The sequence below is a fragment of the Muntiacus reevesi genome, chromosome 5 (genome assembly GCF_963930625.1).
Source record: "Muntiacus reevesi chromosome 5, mMunRee1.1, whole genome shotgun sequence".
NCBI lineage: Eukaryota > Metazoa > Chordata > Mammalia > Artiodactyla > Cervidae > Muntiacus > Muntiacus reevesi.
Window position 1 is genome coordinate 25,520,707 of NC_089253.1, and position 26,060 is coordinate 25,546,766.

The following is a 26,060-nucleotide window of genomic DNA, read 5'->3' on the forward strand; positions in this document are numbered from 1 at the left end:
TTATCCTTAGCCTTCATGAGAATGCACCTGAAGTTTCTTTTTTATACATAATATTTGCTGTAGAGCAATGATTTTCAAACTGTTTGGCCTCAGGGTCCCATCATACTCTTAAAAACTATTGAGGACCTCAAAGAACTTTTATTTATGGAGACTCTATCAGGATTTATCACACTAGAATGAAAAAATGTTAAAGAATATTGGAACACAATAATATATCATTCATGATATTATGAAGTTTTATGATGACTGAGTTAATTTATGAAAAACTCTGCAGAGTGTCAAATGGTCAAATAAATAAAAATAATAAATCCATTTTATTAACATAAATAATATATTTTAAAGAAAACACTCTCTTTCCAAAACAAAAAAATAATAACAAATATAATAAGTTTACATTAAAAAATTTAAAAAAATTTTTTAATGTAAACTTAATTGAAGATAGCTGGGTTCTAACATCTGACCCTGCACTCGATCTGTCATAATACATTATTTGGGTTGAAGTATGAACCCAAGTAAGGTGAAAATTCAACTTTACACAGAAACATAGATGGAAAAGGGCAGAGCATTTTAACAGAGTTTTAAGATAATTCAGGCTATTCTTTGATATTATACCAAAACTTGACAAGTGGTAGTTTCTTAAAGGTCAGGTGAATGCAGAAATCTAAAACTATTTCAATAGACCTTTCACACCCAGTACATTCATGAAAAAATGAGAATGAAAAAGGAAAAGAATGTTGCTGTTGAATATTATTGTGAAAATAGTTCTGATATCATAGACTCCCCCTGAAAGGGTCGTAAGGGATCCTCAGGTTTGCAGAGAATACACTGTGAGAACTGCTGCTATAGATTATTGACTTAACCTTTATCAAGTCGAAAAGCTTCTCTTATTTTATTATACTGATTTTTCAAAATCATTTAGTAAGTGTTGACCGTTATGAAACGCAAGGCCTAGAGATGGAGAGGGCTTTCTGTTCCCTGGAACTGACAGCTCAGCACAGGCGCACGGAGCAGGGGAAGGACCTCAGGGCACCCATGAGGTTCCCTGGGGCTGGTCTGTCGGTTTTGAAGCTCAAGGGCTTTGGACATGAACTCAAAGGATTTAGTTTCTAGCAGGGACCATCCTGAGGAAATGGCAAGGAAAGCAAGGTCCAGGCTGGAGGCGTCATCCCTAACCACACACCTTCCAGCGGCCTGGAGGCCGCCATCTTGGAGTGCCACAGCCCAGGGCCGCGCCTCAGTTCCTCCACCGCTGACAGGACAGCGGCCTTCCCGGTACTGGCCACCAGGCAGATCAGGACTCCCTCATTTCCTCAGGCTTGCACAACCAGGGATATGACCTGTGGATGAGGACAGCCATCGGTGTCCGGTAAGTCACCCTTTGCAGAGATGTAGGAGAAATGACCTGCAGGGACTCTCCCTGGGCATCAGACCAGTTGTTCTTCTCACCCCCTGACCCGCCCAGGGATGGCTCAGTATAAATACAGCCACCTCTCCAAGCAGGCATGGACCAGCAGCTCTCCTCCACTGGGGATCAGGTGAGGAACCACTTCAAGGAGCCATTTCTTTGAAAACTCTTACTTTATTTTTTTTAATTTTTATTTTTTCTCAATAGCAGCTAGATATTTTATTTATTTTTATTTTTTTTCCAGTGGGTTTTGTCATACATTGATATGAATCAGCCATAGAGTTACACGTATTCCTCATCCCAATTCCCTCTCCCACCTCCCTCTCCACCCGATTCCTCTGGGGAAAACTCTTACTTTAAAACATAACTCTTCTGATTTCTATTTCTCCTATATGCGGTCAGTGCTGGCAGAGTGGTGCATGGGAAATGCTTTTAGATTAACGACGGGCTGCTTTAGTAAGACACAACTTGGACCCAGCTGTCCTCTTCTTCCACCAAAGCCATCTGGGTGACCTCTTAGACAGTCTTGGGTTCAGGGTTGATGGGTTCGGAATTGAGGGCTTGAGGCTGTGAGTAAGGTCCTACTGCAGTGTTTCCTAGTAGGACCACTGAGAGTCTAGTGGAAATGAACAGCCAGGCTCTCCTTGACACACAAACCCCAAAGCGGAGAGGGGTGAAAGTCTTGTCCGTGTCTCCCTGACCCTCTCCTTTCCTTCCAGCACGATGAAGCTCTTCACAGGCCTCATCCTCTGCTCCTTGGTGCTGGGAGCCCACGGCCTGCTCTCCTTCCTTGGTGAGGCTTTTGAAGGTAAGACTGATGGAGGGGCGATGGCATCCTTGGGCCTCTGGGCTTCACCCTAAACACCCCTGAGGGTTGGAGCTGGGGTCCTAGGAGGTGTTACCCTATGTGGTAGAATATGACAGGTACTGGGGGAGCTTTTTTCAGACAGTTTGAAAAGCACAGGATTTATGTCAATCAGGTACTAGAGAAAGAATGAGCATCATTTCCAGCTGAAATAGCAGTTTGAGTGGAAGACACAAAACAAGTCTGAAATAGAATGAAATTTCCCTCAGACCAATTGCATGAAGTAGGGTGAAAGTGATCCATCTGTTCTCCTTTCCTGTCTTTCCATCCCTACTCCTCCCTCCCTCCCTTCCTCTCTTCCTTCCTTCCTTCCATTCCCTAGTTGGATAATTCAGAGACCTTCAGAACACCTTGTTGGTCCTACCTATACTCAGTGACGCTGTCCCTGTTTAGTCTGTTTCCTATCTTTTCCTAGCCTTTTAACTAATGAAAAAAAAGGTGTGTGTGCGTGGAAACCTAATAACAAATGGAGAGCCTCCACAAGGAACTCGACTCTTACGTGCAATTTAGAGGGATCCACTTTCCTTCCCTGCCCAGGGCTGGGGAGTTTTCCAGGACATTAGCAGCACTAACTGGGCAGTTTCAGGAAGACAGGGGCAGTTCCAGTCAAGCTGGGACACTTGGTCATATATTACCTGCAGAACACCTCCGAGCGGGCATCTTCCTCCACTTGAGGGGGAGAAAACCAAGGCTTAGAGCAGCCAAGTCCATTGCCCAGGGACTGAGTGCCAGTCAGCAGGCGGCAGGACAGGGGTGGGAACCCAGCTGTGCTTGAGGCCAAGGCTCTCACCGACTTCTTCCAGCACCACTTCCTGAAGCCGGGGGCTGAGCAATCTGGGCCGCAGTTTGGAGTCCCCTGGGGAGCCATGAAAACTCTTGCTGCCTGAGACCAGCCCAGAGATGGGGAGGTGACTGGCCTGGGCTGTGAGGGCTCAGGGGACTTTCAGGGTCTCCCCAGATTATTGGACAGTGCAGCCAGGCTGAGGAATGGACCCACTTCCTCAAGCAGCCCACATCACCAGTACCATCCACTAGAGAGTTCTCAGGATTCCTTTCACTCATCTAACAGGCAGGGGAATACAGTCACAAGTGGTCCTTTCATGAGGCAGGAATACATTTCTTAGGCGTCAGAGCAGAGGAGTATGTCTGCCCCTTTCTCAGAATCTGTCTCGCCCGTCACCTCCTCACACACCCACGTGCCCCGGAGCTTGTCACACGCAGCTTCCTCTAGAGCAGTGGTTCAGGACCCAGGGCAAATTTGTTGATGCTTGGGTGCATTTTTGGTTGTCACACTGAGGAATAGTTTGAGAGGTCAAGGATGCTGCTAGACATGTTATAATATCTAGGATAGCCCTGACCAACAATAATATTCCTGGTCTCAAATTTCAACAGAATGCTGTTGAGGAATCCTGTCCTATAATAACTCCCTCTGTCCTTAAACATATCAGGTAGAGCCCTCGTTGAGAGGTAGCACAGAGACAGCATCACAGGGGTCAGACAAATAGGTCCCACAGCCGTAGCGCCTCCCCCAACCCAACCCCAATGGTGCTCATTCCAGTACTAGGAGCAGGCAGCTGGGCATCAGGAATGCTCTTCTCACCCTGAGGCATTTGTGGTGCTCTGACCACAGGCTGAAACCGAGTCAGTGGAAGATTCTTTATTCCTTGATTCTTCTGTAAGCTGTGTCACAGTTTTCTCTCCACCTGATAATCCTTATTCCATGTGCTTTGCTTTCCAGGGGCTAAAGACATGTGGAGAGCCTACAGAGACATGAGAGAAGCCAACTATATAGGTGCAGACAAGTATTTCCACGCCCGGGGAAACTATGATGCTGCCCAAAGGGGACCAGGGGGTGCCTGGGCTGCTAAAGTGATCAGGTACCAGGGTCTCTGGGTTACAGGGATGGGTGGGCAGAGCTTGGCTACCTTGGACAGCCTGGAGGGGCCAAGCCCTGGAGAAATTTCCAGTAGGGTTGTGGGCCCTCCTACTATTAAACACCCTCCTGCTCTGTGCCCAGTGTGAGGTCTGAGTGGTTGAAGAGCAGAGCAAGGCTGGTGAGACAGGTAATTCTCAACCGTCCCCTTATGGGTGCTGTTTCCCCAGCATCCAGGGGATGTGCAGGGCTGAGGTGGTAGTGCCTGGGAACCACAGGGTTGTGGCCCCTCTTTCCTGGGCTCCTCTCAGAGTCATTGATCCCTTAGAAAGAGGACAGATGGGGAGGGTGGGTCTGTGGCTCATAGTCCTGGATTAATCCCCTCCCTGCCCTCCTCCTTTCCAGTGATGCCAGAGAAGGTATTCAGAGATTCACAGACCCTCTGCTTAAGGGTACGTCCAGTGGCAAGGGGCGGGAGGACTCGGCAGCTGACCAGTTTGCCAACGAATGGGGCCGGAGTGGCAAAGACCCCAACCACTTCAGACCTGATGGCCTGCCTGACAAGTACTGAGCTGCCTCTCTCTCTGCTCAGGAGATGGGGCTGTGAGTCCCCAAGGGCAGGGACACCGAGCTAGAGCGTTCTCTGCCCACAGAAGGCAGCGGATCTAATAAATGCTTAAGAGATGGAATACTGAGACTGTGTCATTCTTGGTGTGAGGACAGCCTGTTGGTTCCAGAACTGATGGCAGGACAGCCACGTGAAGCTGAGCCTGTGCCTGTGTGTTTGTTTCCGGGACACACCCTCAGCATCATTCAGGACAGACCCCCTGTCCAGCCTTCCCCTAATCAGACCCGCTCCCTCTCCAGGCCCCTCTGGTTCCCCCGGGGCCGTTTCCAGGCCCTTCTCTGCCCAGGCCTTCTCCCTCCCTGCAGTTGTGTCCTGCCACCTCCTCTGTCCCCGTCTAGTCGCCTAGCTTGTCCTCGGTGCTCTCTGTGTGGGGCAGGGACACAGTCACGGGAGGCCTGGACGGTGGAATCCTGCTCCATCAATTGCCACCTTGATCTTCTGTTCATTTCTCAGCAACTCTTAGAAATCCATCTATGAGCCAGTTTCTTTCTGTGCCATCCAGAACTGCCTCCAACACTGTTCCCTGCTAGTCTATTTTTTTTTTTTTTGGCTTTATTTGAAGCCTAAATGATGACATAGAGCCTCCTTGCTTGTGAATGTTTCCTCATAGCCTCTTATTTTAAGTAGCTCACCTGCAGAGATATTAGTGGGGAGAGAGCAGGACAGAGGCGTCTACTTCTGTAAGTGAGTGTCCAGAAACCAGTTAGTGATTTATAAAGGGAAATTTTCATGTGAGGTATTATTAACTGGTTATAGGATTAAGTACTAAGAGATTAAGAAATACAGAAAGCTGAGGTTTTGATCTTGTTGGGAAGCCTGTAGCCCATGGGAAGGCTGGTAAAGATTGCTGGGTGTCCCAATCCAAAGCTGACAAGCAAGACGTCCCCCATGTACCCATAAAGCTTGATATGGAATGGCTCAGGGGTGCAGTTGAACTCACTGGGGATGCAGCTGGGGTTTTCTGCAAACTCACCTGAAGACAGCACACACGGGGCAGGGGATAGAAGGGCTCTGAGCTCCCTGGAAGCCAGCCGTGGAAATGGCCGTGCCACAGACTGAGTGTGTTCCCCCTCCCCAATTTCTATGTTGAAGCCCGATTCCTAATGGAGCTGTTCAGGTGAAAGAAGTAAATATGGTTAAATGAGGTCATAAGTGTTGAAGCCTGGGCTGGAAGGATTAGGGTCCTTATAATATTAGATACACAAGAGAGCTAGCTTTCTCTTTCTCCTGTAAAGACACAATGAGATAGTGTCCATCCGCTGGCCAAGAAGAGAGCTCTCACCAGGAACCAAGTTGGTTTGCAGTTTGGTTCTGGACCTTGCAGTCTGCAAACGTGTGAGGAATGAAGTTCTCTGGTTGAAGCCACCTAGTCTGTGGTATTAATGCATTGTTAGGGAGACAGAATGTTGCTGAACACTGGGAATCCAGCTGCGAGGCCACAGCAGTTGCCAGGAAACTTCAGCGGCTGGGAATAACATAAAAACTCCAGAGTGCCAGTGGGTGTCCTTGTGTGTGAGAAGAGCGCCCCGGGAGCTGGATGGCAAGAAGGACACGGGACCTGGAAGAGATGGTGGTACATCCTGCTTGTCCCCCCTAGAGCCCTCTACTGACAGATTAACATCAGGCCCAGCTGGCACAGGAGAATTGTTGCCTCAAACTGGAAACAACCCAAATGTCCATCAAATGAAGAGTGGATAAACTGTGACTTATCTGTACAATGGACTTCTATTCAGCAACAAAGGGGAGGGAATAAACACGACTGTTTCTCAAATTATTATATCAAGAAGAAGACTTACACAAGAGTGTATACTTTGTATGAAGTTCATGAACAGGTTAAAAAACTGATATTTAATGATAAAGAACAGTAGTTGCCTCTGGAGGCAGAGGTGATGGCCTGAGAGGGAATATCTGAAATGATGGAAACCTTCAAAATCTCCTGAGAATGTGGGTTACATAGGTGTATTGATTTGCCAAACTCATTGACAGGTAAATTAAGATGTGTGAAATTCATTGTATGGAAGTTATACCTTTCTCTTAGTCCATTCAATCTGCTATAACAAAATATCATTAATTGAGTGCCTTATAATCAACAGAAATGTATTCCTCACAATTCATGAGGATGGGAAGTCCAAGATCAAGGTGCTGGAAGATTGTGTCTGGTGAGACTCTACTTCCTTGTTCATAGATGGCCGTCTTATTCCTGTCTTCTCACGTGGCAGGAAGACAAGGGTGCTCTCTGGGGTCTATATTATGAGGGCACTAATCCCACTCATTAGGGCTCCACTCTCATGACCTAATCACCTTCCAAAGACTCCACCTTCATATTCCATCACATTAGGAATTAGGGTTAAACCTTTTGGTTTTAGGGGGATGTAAACATTCAGTCTATAGCAACAATTTAAACATAACAATTATTAAATAGAAAATGCATCCCCCCAAAATAAATATATCGTATATCATAATAATCTACAATATGGATGTATAACTAAATTAGTAAAATATACAATGTGAAGCATTTAGGAATATAAAAGTAAATCTTATATGACCTTGCCCTAAAGGGACATGTCGTTTATATAAAATCAGTGGAAAATTGCAGTGAGGGAGGAGAAGGAGCATTAAGTCAAATCAGGTTGAAGACACAGAGCAGCAGGAGAAGCCTTGTACTTGGGGCTTTAAGAGGACAAGGAAAGGAAGTCACATGAGGAACTCTTTCACGAACCATACATTTTGTAGTTGGTTTTTCTGATGAAATTGGTAAAGTAATAAACTTAAAGATAAGTGATCTAAATCTGTTAAATAGAGATTTATCACAGGCTTGAACTAAAAATTCACTGACTTAGTTATTTACTAAGTCCTTTATTCAATAATTATTTAACAAATAATTGCTGTGTTTACCCTATGACAGGCCCTGGGTGAAGCTAGAGTATGTCTTGTCAAAATTAGAGATGACTCCCTTTTTTGGGAGTAGGCTGAATTTGAATTCTTTTAGTTGTTTTGAGATGGAAATTGTAGGATATTTAGAGAAAGAGTTGTCAGAAACATTTAATTTGTCCTCTTGGTTGAATGCAGTGACCCAACATATTTACGCTTTCCCTGTACTGCTTTCAACCTTCTGCTTGAAGTGAATTTCTTCACAAGTGGAAACAGTCCTGGGCCCCAGAATTGGCAAAGTTCCCCTGGGGACGGGGTGAAGGCCCCTGAATAAGGTAATCTGTCAAGCATTGCACTTTGTTTAACAGGCATTGTCTCACTTAATCATTATCAGGATGATTGCTGTCTTAAGAAAATTGACCATACTGATAGGGCCAAAGTTGGTATACAAAACTACGTCTCTGTGACCTCAAAGCAGAGGCTATCCTCTGCCCTGTGATTATATCACCAACAGGCCTTGTGAGCAAAAGTCATGGAAGGGGACAGCACTCATGTAAGAAGACTGTGATGGCCCAGACCAATCTGAAATACAGATTGCAGTTACCCCTGAAGGCAAAGGTGAGGTGGAATAATTGGTAGGAGAAGGTATATGTTCATAGCAATAGCAGCCATGTGACCAATTGGAAAGGATTGTCTATTGTATTTCTGTAATGTGAATGTTTATATATATATATATATATATCACAAATATTTTCCTTCTATTCCTTTATCGTCATATAGAATATGTACTAATAGCAGTTAACTGTATAGCTCAGCGTTTAAGTTATAGGATTTCAAAAAGGGAGTATAACTCACTAGAAAAAGAATCAGCATAATATATTAGAAAAGCAAAAAGAGACTTTATCCTCTTTGTGGAAAAAGGTTGGTATGTTTCAAGTGTATATGGAATAAGTACATCATGTGTGGGAAGCTGGACTTTGCTATTGTCTTTATTTGGAATTAACTATGGGTTAGGGAGGTGGTTACTGGTGCCAAGTTGACAGTTAGTGGACTGTGATGGGTCTGAAGTTGAAGTGTCAGCTTGGCTAGGCTGAACAATGTTTCTCACAACTCCTTTCTCTTTATGCTTCTACTTAAAGTGGGCATCAGGAGCTAGTTTGCCCAAGATGTGGTGGTTGGAAAGGAAGCAGCAGTTCTCCTGTTTGTGTGTGTGGAAGGTCGGGGCTGGGGGACCAGGATGTTCATGCGCGTTGTGGCTTCTCTCTTGGCTCATCTCATTGGCACGAGGCAGCCGCTGGGCCTCCAGCCGCTCCGCCTTCCCCTGACGCTCCTGCGGCTGCTCTGACTCCTGGACCACGTGTGTGGTTAGCTCCATAGGAAGGCAGCCAGCTTCTGCAGACTTCAGCAAAACCACAGGTGCTGGGAGAGACTGACCCAAGTTCTGCTTGGTTCTCATGGGTTTTAGCTCATGCTCCTGAGTTCCAGCTTGTCCTGTGGGCCTCAAGCTCTAGCATCAGACAAACAGGCAACAGCCTTACAGAGACAGTCTAACCAGAACCTACAACTGTGTCTGATCAAATATATGTACATATTTATACAATGATATAGAGAATCTTCTCTAAGTACTACTTCTCTGACTGAACCCTGGTTAATACAGAATCACTACATGAAACTACTGATACCTCCCTGGTTTCCTGAGGAAGGCTTCCTCCACTTTTCTTCACCTCAGCTGTGTTGTCCAAAGCTCTCAGAAGAATCAACTTGAGGGCCAGCCGCCCCTGTCTCAGATGCTTAATGGAGTCAACAAAAAAGCAAATGATGGGGTTGGCACTGCTGTTAACAGGACCATCCCTGTCTTGAAATAATGGAAGGACATGTTGAAATCCTCCTGAAGCTGGCACAGCAGAAAACTTTGGATCCCAAAATGCAGGCTGCTGAGGAGGAAGATCAGCACTGTGAGGAGGATGACCATGCAGAGCCTGGTCAGCTGCACCTGCTGGGACTCACAGAGGATCCTGACCAGCAGGGTCAGGCTGGCACTAGCAAGAACCACCAATAAGAACATCAGTTACCCAGCAGTGATGAAGTCAAATACTAGATGCCAATCACAGCCAAAACCCCTAAAAGGAAGCCACAATAGTTCTCTTCCTTAAGATTCAGAAGCAGACACAGGGCCCAGGGATGGCACATTTGAGAGCTGATGTGTGTCTTGGGCACCAGCAGTGGTACCAGATGGGCCCAGGATGGACAGGCAGCGCTCGGGGCTAATGGTGCTGAGCAAGTTCAGGTCCTCAAGGTAGGCGAAGGTTAGCACAATGGTGAAGCAGCTGGCGATGGAGCTGGAGACAGAGTGGAAGGAAGTGAGGAGTGCCTCCAGGAAATGTGTAGTCTGGAAGGTGAGGGAGAGGAAACCAGCCCCGCCTGGGTGAGGATGTAGAGGAGAAGGCTTTCCTGTGCACACAGAAGCCCAGGAGCTAGGGCTCAATGGTGTTTCATGCCAGGACCAGGGCAGATATGAGGGCAGCTAGGTCACGGTCGGGGTCTGCACGTCTAGGGTTTGATGAAGGGCCAGGTCACTTGCATTCATTGGTGTGGTTTTGGTCCCCTAGGCTGGGATGACTGGATCCAAGCTCAGAAATCCTCCACTGTGACCCTGGGAACACAAATAAGATGTGAGCACCTGCTGTGTGATCATTTACTCTCAAGGCCACCCTGCTAGCTGGGAGTGACTGTCCCTGTGTCACAGAGGAGAGAACCGGAGATTTGCAGAGATTAAGGTACTTACAGAAGTCTGTATAGCCATGGAAACCTGGAACCTGAATTCAAACCCAGTTCTCTCTGACTCAAATGCCTCGGCTATCTCTATTACAACATGAACCCTCTGCTGACATGGGGGTGTTCTGGAGTCCCACCCCCACCAGAACTCACTGCCCAGAGGTTAGGCCAAGTCCCTAGAATTTCCTGAAGAGGAAAGGTAAATGTCTGGGATAGAATCTGAGAGCCCAGAAGAGGGCGAAGGGCCAGATCGTTACTTCTGTCCTGGGGCAGAAATTTCCTCCCAGGTGCACTATGTCAGGAAGACGCAGAGATGACTGCAGACCGCCCTCGTGGCTAAGAGCGGCCCATCCACTGGGGAGAAAGAAGCCTGTGCTTTAGGGACATGAGACGAACGTGATCTCTGCTCGGATGGGTGCGAGGGTGGCCGGGCCAGGTGGGTTAGCAGTGGCTGCGTGTCAGCTCCATGAAGACAGGAGAGCTTTTCATGTCCCCGCAGTGTGTTCTCAGCAAGTATCCATTTAGTGTGTGAATGAATGAGTGAATGGAGGAGCCCAGTGAAGTTGAGAATTTGGAATAAAAGTTAGTATAGATGTACAATTAAAGGCATTAGGACACACATTTGTAACACTATGAAGATCTCATTCTTGTGGAGAGCTGTGTGTGTTTAGAATGACATTTCTGCCCAAATAACCTACATTGATCACTGAGGTGCCTTTGAAGTGAGGACTCCACAAGGCTTTGCTGAGCACCTAGAATCATTTCGGTGCACAAGTAAGGGGTAGGATTTAGGACTGAGCTGCATACAGTGGAGGAAGAGTAAGTGAGGGGAGGTCAGAGGGCCACTGAAAAGGGCAATTTGAAGTTTGGGGATGTCTGGGGGGACTCTGAAGTGGGGTGCAGGGTGTGAGCAGCAGAAACCCACTCCATTCTCTCTCCTGGGGGATCATTGGGAGAGTTCGGTTTGCTGAATGAGCTTTTGTGCAGGATGAGTCTGTGAGTCTATGAGGGGAAGTGAAAAAGCTGCAGGGCTTGGAATGTAGAGACGCTGCTGCAGATTTCACCCAGAGAAACAGCACTAGCTCACCTCTGGGGGTGGGAGAGCTGACTGAGAGTTTATCAGGTATGGTCTCCTTTAATCCTCACAAGAGCTCTCTTGAGGTTAAGAACTAGTATTGTTCCCATTTTACAGAGGATGGGATGAACACAATAAAGACAAGTGTTTTGCTCCTGGTCTCACACAGGGTGAATCTGAACCCAACAGGGCTCCTTAGGGTCTACACTTTTGATCAGTCTTCCAGACCCACCACCGCTGTGGTGCTGATTACACGTGGATGTGGGGAAAAGCAGAGAAGTGACTCCCAAAGTAAATCCAAGATGGCACTCAATATTTCGGCCTGAAAAAACCAAAACCAAAACTAAAAATGACTAACATAAGCAAACTCCAAAACACAGAGGTAGAGAAGCCAGTCAAGCAGAGAACACAAGATGTGAGTGGAACTCATTTAGGAACAGACAGCAGAATGCAGAAGCCCTTTCTTGCTTCACAAAGGCTCTGGAATCCAGAAGACTCACAGGGGCAGGAGACCTCCAAACGGGAAGAGGACATGTCCTCTGCTGTGGCCCAGAGAGAAATCAAGGGCAGAATCATCCGTGTTTCCCTCTCTTAGAGAAGCAAGATCCCACAGCCCTGACTGACCATGGAAGGATGTTGGGGGGAAGCCAGAACCTCTGCCATCCCTGCTTAGGGCACTTAACGGTTTGTGAATCTGTTTTCTTTGGTATGATATATATATGTATACAGCCCAAACCGGAAGCTCCATAAGGACTAAGTCTTGCCCGTTGTTGTTCACTATTGTATCCCTGGCATCTAGCGTGTTCCTTAAAGATCATCTGTTGTCATAGCCTCATTTCATAGAGGAAGAAGCTGAGACCTAAGGGGTCAAAGGATGTTCCTGGGATGTCACTGCGAAGAGCAGGCCAACACCACCCCGTCTCCTGCAGCCCTGTCCCAGGCTTTCCTATTGTTCCCTACTTTGTCATTCATTATTTGTGAGGAGCACCCAAGAAAAATCTTCATGTAAGACTTTTCTTCAAATACACCCCCAATACCTGTTCTCCTCTTCTGTCACACACTCTGGCTAACTGCTCCTTCCTTGGTCCCTTTAAGCCTCAAGGTGGAAATGTTTCATGACTGCTTACCTTAGGGGGCTTCTCCAAGCGTTGTCACTTTCCCGAACTCCTGCCTGTCTCTGCAATTAGCCCCCTCATGCAACACTCCTCAATTATTCCAGTTTGGGCTGTTTCCTCCTGGGACTCTGCCAGATCCTCAAGAGAAGAAAACTTTGAAAAGCCAGGAAACAATGGAATCTGGGTACCAGAAGTCCAGCTTCAGGAAGCAAGGCCTGCGTGTGACCTTGTTCCCTAAATTAACATAAGCGGCAACATTCTCTCCAAGACAGCAGGTCTGAATGGTTGGAATGAAGGGAGAAAGGTCCTGGTTGACCCCATTTGGATCTCTCACAGTCGGAGCTGCCAGCATGCAGAGATGATAGTAGAGAGCTCCACGTCTCCTGTTTTTTAGACGAAGGAAACACCATGACCCTCTGCATGTAGCATCCCAGTGTGAGACAGAGACATGGAAACTTAGAGCAAAACCCATGACTGGCTTTGGAAATAAGACAGTTCTTGGGATATATCCTTATCTTTCTTCCATTCTTCTGGCCAGAGGGGGAGAGCTGACCTCCACCTGTGCTGAAGGGGGAGAGCCTCTCAGGGATTGAGCGATGCCAGAGGACGCATCTCTGTCCTCTAAAGTAGAAGATGTGTTAAGGAGCTGGAGTGGAGACCAAGCAAGATTTATCAAGATGCTGGACAGACTTGCGATTTCCGGTACAGGGCTTGTGAGCCCTTCAGAGACCAGAGCAGTTTGAGATGTGATCCCTCATTGAGACATTTCTCCGCATTTGCCCCACTTCCACTCACCTCATCGTGCCCCATCTGGTCCACTTTCCCGTGAGTCATTGCTGTTCTGGAACCTGTCATTGACAACTGTGAGCCTGGGTAGCAACGTCAGTCAATGTGAACATGCATGGTGAGGATTTATAACTAGAGGATACAGTCTGTCGTAGGATGAGTGAAAGTTCACCATGGCCTGACCCCATTTTTTGTTTTTTTTTCTTTATCATAGCAGTGATGCATTGTTTCAGAATGATTGAGAAATGTATGCAAAGGGGAGTCTTCCCAAATCCCACTTCCCAGAAGCCACCATTTGTTATACTTTCCATTTCTTACTTCTTTCAAGTATTATTAACTTTGAATAGTAGGGTTATATTTCTATTTTAAAATTTACCAATATTAACAACTGGATAATGAGGCTCCCTTTATGAAATGTGAAGAATGCAGCATACATACACATCTTTTTTCTTCCTCCCTCCAATTCATGATATTTACTATTTTTTTTAGACAAGATAGTCTGTGTATCCAATCTTTTCAGTCTCATGTCCTATGACTTCAATTCATAGATAAGTAGTATTGAACTACTTATCATTTTTAAACATGTGATTTGAATTAGGAACTACTTCAAACATTCAAAAAAGTTTTTCCATGTTCATTCAGCAAATATTTAATAAGTACTTGTTGTGTCCCAGGCATTGTTTGAAGCAGTGGATTTTTGTGTGAAGACCAATCACAGATAAGATCCTGGCCTTTTGGAGCTTATACTCAAAGGCCTGGTTGAGCTCCCTCAGAATGTGAATAAAGGCTTAAAAGAGAAGAGGTGAAGGTGCTGCAAAGGGTCTTCATCGGTTAGAAGTCTGGAGGAGGAGGAGCCAACAAAAACACTGAAGAGGAACAGCTTTTGTGGATGGAAGGAAGTCAGGAGAGTGTGGCATTCCCGAATCCCTGTGGACAGTTATTGATCAGCCATGTCAGATGCTGCCACGTAGTGGAGAGAATGACCTTTGGGTTAGCAGAATGGAATCCTTGCCAATCTCACCAAGGTGGTTGCAGTGAAGAGTGGCCGGAAGGACTAAGTGGAGTGGGTTTAAGAGAGAATATAGCTGTGGAAGGGGACTCCTGGACACACCAGACACCAGTTGAAACAACGCCACAGTCAAGGAGAGCATTGGGACAGGTGCATGAGCCACAAATACTGTTTAATCAATCAGCTGTGCTTCTGGATACGAAAATAAGTTAAAAAAATTATGGAAAGTGAATCCCAACTACTTCCTCTGAAAAGGAAGAATGATGAAGGCATTTAGTGCATTGAATAAAGCCTCAGTAAATAAAACGAGGTAGTACTGACCCAAACATAGAAAAATTGATTCTTGCAACTCAGAATTAGACACAAGTGTATATGATCATTTAGCATTAAAGGTTGCCTGTCAAACTAATGGGTAAAACAGGGATTAGTCAATGAATGGGATTGAAACAACTGGGTGGCCATCTTAAAATTAAATTGAAAATATACTTTCCAAATGATGTTAGGTCAAGTTCCAAATGTACTAGATATTTTTAAATAAATAATAAAATATATAATACATAGAGAACACATGGAAAAGTTATTTTATAAATCAAAGCAAGGAAAACCTCTCCAGCTATAGGACAAAATTCAGAAGACACTAGAGAAAAGTTTAAAAAAAAGACAAGAACATAAAGAAAATTTTGGTAAACATGAGCAACCATAATCAAAAGGTAAATAATAAGCTGGGAAAGTGTTTGTAACTCATAAAGTTCTACGTTTTTCTATATAATAAAATTCTTACAAATTGATAAAAAATCTAACAAACCAGTACAAATATTAAAATACAAGAAATGAATTCACATTTGCTAGAAAATACAAATGGTTCTTATACAGAGGAAAAACTGTGAAACCAAACTCGTAACAATAGAAATGCAAATTAAATTACACTGAATTGTATTTTATTTACCAAAATTTCCAAGACCAAAAAGTTTGATAGAGGGTTGTTTGGTAGATGCTGTGGGACATTTCTGGTGGGAGTGAAGATTTATAGAGCTTCTGACAGAAGGCAATTTGCAACATATATAAATAAATGTAAAGAGCTACACTTTCCCCTGTAATCCCTTTTTTAGAAATTTATCATATATACATGTATATATGTATATATACATACACACACAGAGTCAAAAATTCATGGTTATTTTCATTAACAGAAGACTAGAAACATCTGAAATGGCCATTAGTATTGTATAAATTGTTGTCCATCCTACAAAGGAATGCTGTGTAGCTATTTTTTTAAATAAGAGTTTAAAAAAAACCCAGGGAGGACCTCCAATATATATTTAGTTATATATATATATTTAGTTAAAAGAGTACAAAACCATGTATATTTGTATGAAAGGGATGTATACACACACACAGATTTTTTTGTTTTTTTGTTTTAATCTGTATCAAGGGTACTGCCTAGAAACCCTACTTCATGCCGTTCTCCCAGAATAATTAATCATTACCTCATATCATTGCTGGTGGAGTTGACAAATCTTGCTTGTCATGTGTCCTCACATGCCTTAGACAGAAACCCCAAGAGAAGTAAACATTTCCTTTGCTAATCATATTGATCACCTCTTAACAGCATAATACCTATGTGTAATCTGGTATTACATAATACCTATGTGTAACCCGGGGAGGGGAGAGATCCCTTTTCCAAACAGGGATGAGAAGGGAGTAAAGTGGAGAAGGACCTGTGTCTTCCCACACTCAAATACAACTCTCTTCTGTTCAAATATGACTAAAAAGAGAATAAGTCAATTAGGAAAAGCTGCCAGAACACAAATGTCTTGAATGACTCATTCGAAAAAAACTGCTTGAGAATAAGGAAAATACTATTATTCAATATGCTAATTTGTTTACACAGAAGAATTGAGCAAGACAGACATCACTGATGCACACTGGATTTAAGACCTCTCTTCCCACTAACACCAAAGTCAGGAGAGATACCAACTGCCGAATTTCAGCTGGAGAAAGGACACAGGTGAGATTCTTTTCTGGGGAGTAATTCTGTTGTTTTTCTCTTTGGAGAGATTTTTCTCCCATAACTGATAAATTTCAGTTGGGGAGAAGTGTTTTCTACTCATTATTGGGTCTGCTGGGCAGAGCAGGACCTCAGGAAATGCTATGAATCTACTTTATTCTGCTTTATTGGATGACAGATTGACCACGAACAAATAAAATTCTGGCAGAACCCTCTTAGTCTTTCTAGAGATCTGGACTGAGAATTAAGGATTTATGCTTCTTCCTAAAACCCATTACAAGTTGTCCTACAGTAATAATTCTAAAAAGAGTAAATGGGAATTGGGAACTAAGCTATCTTTGAAATTCAAAATTGCAAAACATCTCTCTATCTTATATACCATTGTTGTGCATCTCTGACCTTCTCTTTCTTTCACGTCAGCACGATGAAGCTTTTCATAGGCATTCTTCTCTGTACCTTGATCATGGGAGTCACCGGTGAAAGCTGGTATTCATTCTTCAAGGAGGCTGTGCAAGGTAAGAGCCCCCGAGGATGAAGGGCACACCCAGCTAACCCCAGGATTCACTCTGAGCAGAGACCACACACCACAGATGTGGATGCTCCTTTGAGAAACCATAAATGGGTGAGAGCTGGAGGGTTTCTCCTTCAATGCTGGTCTGACTCAGCACCCACCAAGGGCTTCTCCAGACCCCAGGTCAAAGATGCTTTGAACCCAGCCTGTCCTTGCTGGTAGCAGGCAGCGAGTAGGACTTCCAAGGCAGCCAGGACTTCCAAGGGGTGAGCTCCTTGTTTTTGCTGTTTAGTTGCTAAGTCATCTCCAACTCTTTTGCAACCGCATGGATTGTAGCCTGCCAGGTTCCTCTGTCCATGGGGTTTCCTGGGCAAGAATACTTGTGGGGACTCATAAATAGCAAATTTCTCAGTCTTGAGGTTTACTTGGGAACTTGGTATGTCCCAAGGGTGGAATGTCCAGGGAAAGGGTGAGCTGAATAAACGTCATGCCCTACTCCAAGGAGAGAGGGTGCCTGGGAAAGAGAAGACCTGTGCTTGGAAGGACGATCCCATCCTGTACCCAAGCAAACGGCCAGTGGTTTCAAGGCAGAGCTCATGGAAATCAAACCCTCACGCTCATCCACACAATAAAAAGTGCAGATTCCCACTGATCTGCCACCCTAGGACTGAGATAGGGCCAAGGAAGCAAACCTAATCTGCCATTCTTTCAAAAATTTTATTAAAGATTTGTTGGTTTACTTATTTTGGTTGTGATGGGTCTCTGTTGCTGCATGGGCTTTCTCTAGCTGTGGTGAGGGGTGGGGGGCTCCTCTTTGCTGCAGTGTGCAGTTTTTTTCATTGCTGTGGCTTCTCTTGTTGCAGAGTGTGGGTTGTAGGTGCGTATACTTTGGTGATTGTGGCACAGGGGCTTAGTTGCTCTGAGGTGTGTGGGATCTTCCTGGACCAGGGATACTTGTGTCCCTGGGATACCACATGTCCCCTGCATTGGCAGGCAGATTCCTCATCGCTGGACCACCAGGGAAGCCCCTGACCTGCCATTCTTGATGGGACATGAAGCTTATTGGCTACTTGTTAAAGCAGGAAAATTACGTGGTCAATTGTTGCAATACTTCGATCTGCACGTATTGTTCTTAATTTTGTTTTATCTTCAGTATTTCTTCTTCAGTGCTCTTCCTTTTTAACGTACATCTGAGTTTCTGACCTGTACTATTTTCCTTCTCTCTAAAGAACTTCTTTTAGCATTTCTTGCAAGGCCGGTCTAGGCCAACAAAGTTTCTTAATTTTTTTGAGGAAGTCTTTCTCCTTCACTTTTGAAGTGTAACTTCACAGGGTACAGAATTTTAGGTTGGTGGTTTTTCTCTCAGTACTAAATATTTCACTCTATTCTCTTTAGTTTGCATGAGTTCTAAGGAGAAGTCATGTAACTCTTGTCTTTGTTCTTCTACAGGTAACTATTTTTTTCTTTTGACGTCTTTCAGAATTTTATTTTTTAATCTTTGATTTTCTGTGTATGCCCAAGTGTAGATTGTTTGCAGGGGGGCTTTTGAGGGTTTCTTTTTTTCATTCTGCTTGGTGTTTTCTGAGCTTCCTGGGTCTGTGGTTGATGTCTGACATTAATTTGGGGACTTATCAGTCATTATCATTTCAAATATTTCCTGTTTTCCTTTCTCTGTTTCTTTCCTTCTGGTTATCCCACACACGTATGTTATTCTTTTTGTAGTTGTCCCATGGTGCTTGTGGTTTTGGCAATCTTCATTCTCTGTCCTTTGATTTTTGAGGATTCTATTGAGGTATTTTTGTCATGGAGATTCTTTTCTCAACTGTGTCTTTCTGCTAATAAGCCAATAGAATGCAGTCTTCATTTCTGTTATGGTGTTTTATTCATCTCTAGCATTAGTTTTTTCTTTCTTAGCATTTCTGTCTCTCTGCTTACATTACCCATCCATTCTTGCATGTTGACTACTTTGTCTTTTGATCTCTTAAAGTGTTAATCATAGGTGTTTTAAATTCCCAGCCTGGTAATTCCAACATCCCTACCAGGCCTGGTTCCAATGCCTGCCATGTCCCTTTTAACTGCGTTGTTTGCATTTTGGTATGCTTTGTAATTTTTTCTTAAGAGCCAGACTTGATGTAGCTGATAGAAGGAACTGCTCTAAATAGGCCTTTTGTCATCTGGAGATTGGGGAAGCATTACTGGATGCTGTGTGCCAAGTCGCTTCAGCCGTGTCCGATTCTTTGCGACCCCATAGACTGTAGCCACAGGCTTCTGTGTCCGTGGGATTCTAATAGGCAAGAAAGCTGGAGAGGGTTGCCATGCCCTCCTCCAGGGGATCTTCCCGACCCAGGGATCGAACCCCTGTCTCTTATGTCTCCTGCATTGGCAGGTGGGTTCTTTACCACTCGTGCTGCCTGGGAAGCCCAGACCTATGACTAGGTCTCAGTTCTTTTTGATGAGCCCGTGGCTCTAACCTGTGAACTTCACAGGTGTTTCTGGCTTTTTCTATCCTTCAACTGGGGCAGGATGGCTGGCGTGGGCTGGAGCTGGTTATTTCCTTTCTCCAGGTCACTTAGATTCTGATAGCACAGAGTTTTCTGAGGGAGGCCTATTGAGAACAGAGAACTCTGGCATGTTTCAAAATGGCTCCTTTTCCTCTCCTCCTGCGAGAAGCCCAAGGGAAATTTTTTTTTTTTTTTGGAAAATGTTTAACAATAGTTTCTGTGAGAATCTGGTTGAACTCTTGAAGGTAACTCTTACAATATTATGGAGCCCAATAATGGCTGGGTCCCCCAGGAGGTTTTACTCTCAGAGTGGTCTCCACCGAACCTCCAGAAACTTGTCAATTCTGGCTCGGGTCTTTCTACCCCTAGCATGGGTTTCCTCACCAGTTTCTGCTCCTGAGTTTCTGGTCCAAAAGGCCTCCCCTCTCTATATCCACCTGTTCGTATCTCCAGCCTTGGAAGCAATGCTATGCCCTCTGTCCTCCCCCTCTTATGGATCCAAGAAGAGTTGCTGCATTTTCAATCTGTTCAGCTTTTTGTTATAGTGGAGTGCTGACATTTAATCTCCTTATGCAGGACTGGAGGTGATGCTATTAATTTTGCAATTGAATTCTTTGTAATTGTTGTGTTGATATTTGACAAATTCAATCTTTCTGATTTTGAACCCATGTGCTATTCTCTTTTTCATTGTATTCTCTGAATACTAGGTTTTTTTTAAAAAAAATATTTCCGTTAAAATTTTTTTATTTATTTTTATTGAAGTATAATTGATTTATAGTGTTTCAGGTATACAGCAAAGTGATTCAGTAGTGTGTGTGTGTGTATTCCTTTGCAGATTCTTTTCCATTATAGGTTTTACAATATATTGAATATAGTCCCCTGTGCTATATAGTGGGACTTCCCAGGTGGCTCAGTGGTAAAGAATCCGCCTGCCAATGCAGGAGACACAAGAGATGCAAATTCGATCCCTGGCTCGGGAAGATCCCCTGGAGGAGGAAGTGGCAACCTCTCCAGTATTCTTGCCTGGGAAATCCCATGGACAGAGGAGCCTGGTGGGCTACAGTCCGTAGGGCTACAGTCTGTAGGGTCACAAAGAGTCGGACACGACTGAGGAGCACACACACAGGTACTATACAGTACGTCTTGTTTACGTATTTTATTTGAATATCAGTTTTTAAAAATTATTTATTTCTTTATTTTAGTTGCCCTGGGTCTTCACTGCTGCAGGAGGATTTTCTCTAGTTATAGCGAGCGGGGGCTACTCTTCATTGCAGAGTACGGGCTTCTCATTGCGGTGGCTTCCCTTGTTCCTGAGCCCAGGCTCCAGGCACACAGACTCAGAAGCTGTGGCTTGCAGGCTCTAGAGCATGGGCTCAGTAGTTGAGACATGTGGCATGTGGAATCCTCCCAGACCAGAGATCGAACCCGTGTCCCCTGCATTGGCAAGTGGACCCCCATCTCTGTACCACCAGGGAAACCCTGAATATCAGGTTTTAAAAAAGAGTTTTGGGGGGCCATTGCAAAGTTTTTCTGTACATAGTATTTCATCCCTTGGGTCAGTATATTTCAGAGTTTGCGCTTTTCTTACGGAGTGTGGTAGCTGTAAAAAGTGGAGAACCCTGTCCTCTCACCTCCTCCCTCACATAGTCCTGATCGTACATCTGAAGCATCAGTCTCCATTATCACATGCCTTGTATGACCGTCACATCTTTGTACACAGTACACACAACCCTGTATCAGACAGCCCAGAGCACCACAGCCCCACCCAGTCTGACCCAGCTCACTGTAAAGGGCTCTCCTTAGAGTTACAGTGGGAGCCGATCCACAGTAAGGAATATGCATCTCAATCTACGATTTCAAAGGACCACTTTGTCAAGAGTCAAAATCTGAAAAGCAGGGGAGAATTCTCATCCCCCACTTCTCCACTATGTCCCCATGTTACTGTTGTCGTTTTATCTTCTTACAGGGGCTTCGGATTTGTGGAGAGCCTACTGGGACATGAGAGAAGCCAATTACCAAAATTCAGGCAGATACTTCCACGCTCGAGGGAACTATGAGGCTGCTCAAAGGGGCCCCGGGGGCGTCTGGGCTGCAAAAATCATCAGGTATCAGGGCTCCTGAGGGCGCTGAGCGGAGCTTGTCTGTTTCCAGAGAGTCAGGGGGCTCTGTGGCCCATCCTCCTCCTGCCCCTACTCCTGGCATCCGCATGGCCAGCAGAGCCAGGGCAGGATATGGGTGCGGAGGTGTCTCCCCTCACTGCCAAGGAGAAAGCGAGGGGTCACTAAAGAAGCCTGATTCAGGGTATTTGAAGAACCAATAACCAGGGCTTTGCCCAAGAGGGTGCATATGTTAGCCCTCCTTCTTGAGGATGGGCTTTTCTAGTCTCCTCTCAAAGACACTGCTTTGTCTGCAAGAGGAGAAAGGAGTCAGAGGACAAAGCTGTCTCAAGAGACCCAGCTGAAATTCTCCTGTCTCCCTTCCTTCCAGCAATGTCGGGGAGTACCTTCAAGGATTCTTACACCAGATTTACCTTGGAAGAGACAGCTTCGGTTTGGAGGGCCGGGTCTCCAACCGGAGAGCTGCGGAATGGGGCCGGAGCGGCCAAGACCCAGATCACTTCAGACCTGAAGGCCTACCGAAGAAATACTGAGTCTTGCGCCCTCTGTTCTTGAGGGACTAGGCTGTGAGCCACACATCACTTCTCCAAACACAGGGAGTGTGACTGAGCTTTGTCACCCCAGGAACTGAGACACATACTCAGAGCTGCCCAATAAACGTTTGTGGAACTGAAGATGTTGATGGGAACTGGAGTCTTTGAGTCAGACTCTGGGGAGAAAGGCCTCCTGGCACCATATGGAAGGTGAAAGCTCTGTGGAGGATGAGCCTGTGACTGGAGGGGCCCAGGAATCCCCGGTGACCTGGAGCCCTGCCCTGTGCTCACGTGGCCCCGTGGCGCCCCAGTACTCTCAGGACCCCAGTTTCTCCTCCTGAGTCAGCCTGAGCTGGGAGAGCCCTGCCCATCACGCTGGGCTCCTGGGTGGCGGGGCCTGACTCGGCACAAGCCTGGGCAGCCCCGTGGCCTCTTCTTCCTCCCCAGTCACTGCATTGCTCCTTCAGGCCTCTCTGGGTCCCGACTCTCCACTGCCCAGCCAGCTGCATCCTGACCCCGCCTCACTCCAGGCCTTATCCCCAGGGATCTCTTCCCACATCAAGAAGGCACATTTGCTTTGGGAAGACCAGTCCCACGACATCTATCCTGGAAACTGCATCTTAGACTCCAGTTATTTCTCATCAACACCAGAGCCTACCCCTGACCCAACTGTTAACTGGTCTCAGCTCATGTAACCTAAGAAATCATTCTCAGATGAGTTTCCCTTACCTTTATCCTCACTGTCTTTGGGTGAAACAAAATACTATTTTCACTTCTAGACTGAATGTCAGTTATATGGATATACACTTCTAATGCAGTTTAAGAGAAGCCTCCTCAGAAGCACAGACCAACGGTGATCCAAACTCTGCTGGGCTGTGGGAAGCTGAGGCATAGTAATTACAGAGGCCACCATTTTCTTTCATTGCAAATGTTCTGACTCTCCATGAGTTATCTGATTTACCAAAAAGGCTTTGCAGTTCTCACTTGAAGAAATGAGGCTTAGAGGGAAGGGATCTGGACCTTGCTCACGGTCACACCTGCAGTAGCTGAGCAGCCAGGACTGGTGAGGCTGACTGCAGGAGGTCAGGGGTGTGCTGTCAAGAGTGGGGCTCTGAGGTGGGGACCCTCCCCTCCACGGATCTCCCGCATGAGAGCCCTTGTGCTCAGGAGATGCCTGACTGGTTACAGACACACCACAGCTTGTTCTCCTCAGGGAACAGTGTCTTGCAGAGTCCTTACCCTCAGCATCTGATTTCTTATTAAATTCCCACATTGAAAACCCAGACTTCAGTCCATATCCGTTCTCACTCTTAAACGTTTTCCTCTTCCTTTTGTCTTCAAACTTGAAAGTCTGCTCACCTGCACGTTCTGCTTCCTCACTTCTGACTCACACTAGAACCCACACCAGCCTGACCTCTGTCCCCACCGCTCAGCAAAACAGCTCTGGTCACCAGTGACCTCCACGGTGCCAACTGATAAGTTCCTGTTTCGTATCAGGAAGGCTCTGAGGCACGCTCAGCACAGTTGTCTTCTCCCTCCTTTCTGGTAGGTTCTCTCTCGGCTTTTGTTCACCCTCCTTTTGTTTCCCTTTAATTTCCTTTATCTCCTTATCTGCGTCTTTTCATATCCCCAAACCCTAAGGGTGCTTCAGACTTGGTTCTGGGTTCTTACTTTTTTTTTTACTTCCACTTTTTATGTCTATAGTCTCCCCAACAAGTATAGCAAATTGTATCTATATGCTGATGTCTCTGAAAATTATACCTCCCTGCTCAGAACCTGATTTCCCAAATCTGTGTTTATACATTTGATTGGCCTCTAGACACCTCTGCTTGGATGGCTTCCTGAGATCTCACACTCGTATGTCCCAAAGGGAACTCTCATTTGCCTCCAGAACTTTTCACCCTCAGGCCTCTCCATTTCAGCCTCTAGAAATCTCTGATTGGGTGATTCCGGAGATTTCACTCTCAATGTGTCCCAAAATGAGCTCTCATCTCCCCCACCAGAATTCTGCACAGTCCGGCCCCTCCATTTAAGTAAATGATCTGATTATTCCCTCTGTTGCTCAGTCCAGAAATTGAGGTATGTCCTTGATGCTTCCCTTCCCTTTACCCCACATCCAGTCCACTAACAAGTCCTGTGATTCAACTTCCAAAATTCATCTCTAGTCCATCAGCCTGCTCTCATATGCATCTCTGTGCTCCTGGCCACACCATTTCTCTCCTGGGTTCCTGCAACAGCTGTCTAACCAGTCTCCCTCTTCTGCTTAAGTTGACTGTATAATTTTTCATCTAAACCGAGTCACTTCCCACTGAGGAAAAGGGCATTATTGATGATAATACATGGATGGCAGGAATAAACTGAAACTGTCTTGGGTAAAAGAGAGCCTGTGTTTACCCTACCTCTCAGTCTAGCATACAAATGATATTCAGATCATGTCTCTTCCGTGCTTAAATTCTTCCACGGGTTCCCATTTCCCTCAGAATGTGATCCAGTGTGAGCTGTCCCTGGCCACCCTACAGCATCTGATGCCCCACACTCCCCGGCTCCCTGTCCTTCCATCTCACCAACAAGCCAAGCTTTCATTTGGCACAGGACCTTTGCATATGACATTTTCTCTGTTCAGAACACTCTTCTGCTTGTTCTTCACATGACTGTGTTTCTCACCTGACCCTCCTGAGATCACTCTTTCTTGAGAGAGACCTTCCTGGTCATCCTGGCTGATCTACTCTGGTTATTCTGTACTTTTTGCCAATTTCAACATGTGGAATTCTTTTACTAATTTTTTGGTTTATTTTTCTTTTGGTTCCTATTCACCCCTTTTAATATAGAATCAGTGAGAGAAGTGATCATTTCTTTCTTGTTTATATCTGAATACCCAATCCTGGCATATAATGGAATTTCAACAAGTGCTTATTGGAAATTAATAAATGAATAATTGAATCCATGTATTGTTTTGTTAGTAAAAATTTTTCTTTCAAAGGAGCTTTCAAAGGAGGTCAGACTGGCTTTAAGAAACAGGAAGGAACTAAGAAAGAGGGAGAAGCTAAAGAAGGAACAGTAGAATCAGGGGAAATAGGAGGCAGGGGGACCAAGCCACAACGGATGGTTGACCCCCAGGGGAATGGAAACCTCTCTTACTCTGAGGAAGGAAGGAAGGTGAAGAGTAGGGATGGGGAAGCAGCACATGGGAGAGGAGGACATGGGACCTGCGGGAATTTGATTGTAGCTCCTGTTGATGTAGGTGACTGTCCCCAAGATTCGTCACACTCCAGGGTATTTGCCTGTTTTTTTGGTCTGTCTTTAAAGCCAGTACGTAGAAAACTCAAGGCTAAAAGCACACCTCTCCTATTGTGTGTCAGCCTTGCATCCACCGTGCCTGTCTCAGGGCCTCACAGATAGTAGTTGCTTTAGGAATATATGTTGAATGAATGAAGTCTGAGAAAAAGAAGGGTTCAAAAGAGGTCAGAATTGGTAGAGGGGTTTGAGAGTTGTAGAAAATACGGACGTTGGACACAAATTTGGATGTGCAGAATGTGGTAATGAGTCACTTTGAAGTGACTATTAAATCTGTACTGATAACATACTAAATACCAGCCGAAATGATATAATTTTACTTCATCATAAAAATAGTCATGTATGGATGTGAGAGTTGGACCATAAAGAAAGCTGAGTGCCGAAGAATTGATGCTTTTGAACTGTGGTGTTGGAGAAGACTCTTGAGAGTCCCTTGGACTGCAAGGAGATCCAACCAGTCCATCCTAAAGGAGATCAGTCCTGGGTGGTCATTGGAAGGTATGATATTGAAGCTGAAACTCCAATACTTTGGCCACCTCAATGTGAAGAACTGACTCCTTGGAAAATACCCTGATGCTGGGAAAGATTGAAGGTTGGGGGAGGAGGGGATGACAGAGGATGAGATGGCTGGATAGCATCACCGACTCAACGGACATGAGTTCGAGTAAACTCTGGGAGTTGGTGATGGACAGGG

At 45.3% G+C, this 26,060-nt stretch overlaps 2 protein-coding genes across 3 annotated transcripts; both read left to right on the forward strand.

Moving 5' to 3' along the window:
• Positions 1-2,128: 2,128 nt before the first annotated feature.
• Positions 2,129-4,832, forward strand: LOC136168737 (serum amyloid A protein). 2 transcript variants are annotated; one of them, XM_065936432.1, is made up of 3 exons: positions 2,129-2,213; positions 4,009-4,155; positions 4,671-4,832. In XM_065936432.1, exons 1-3 carry the CDS (start codon positions 2,129-2,131, stop codon positions 4,712-4,714), a joined length of 276 nt encoding a protein of 91 aa, XP_065792504.1. In that variant the 3' UTR covers positions 4,715-4,832. The 2 variants fall into 2 exon arrangements, with proteins under 2 accessions (XP_065792504.1, XP_065792503.1); XM_065936431.1 differs by having other exon boundaries at positions 4,009-4,147; positions 4,549-4,832.
• An 11,464-nt stretch (positions 4,833-16,296) lies between these two features.
• Positions 16,297-22,072, forward strand: LOC136168736 (serum amyloid A-4 protein). Its single transcript, XM_065936430.1, has 4 exons — positions 16,297-16,410; positions 16,831-16,925; positions 21,389-21,527; positions 21,910-22,072. The coding sequence occupies exons 2-4, from the start codon at positions 16,835-16,837 to the stop codon at positions 22,070-22,072; spliced, it is 393 nt and encodes a 130-aa protein (XP_065792502.1). The 5' UTR covers positions 16,297-16,410; positions 16,831-16,834.
• Positions 22,073-26,060: the final 3,988 nt, after the last annotated feature.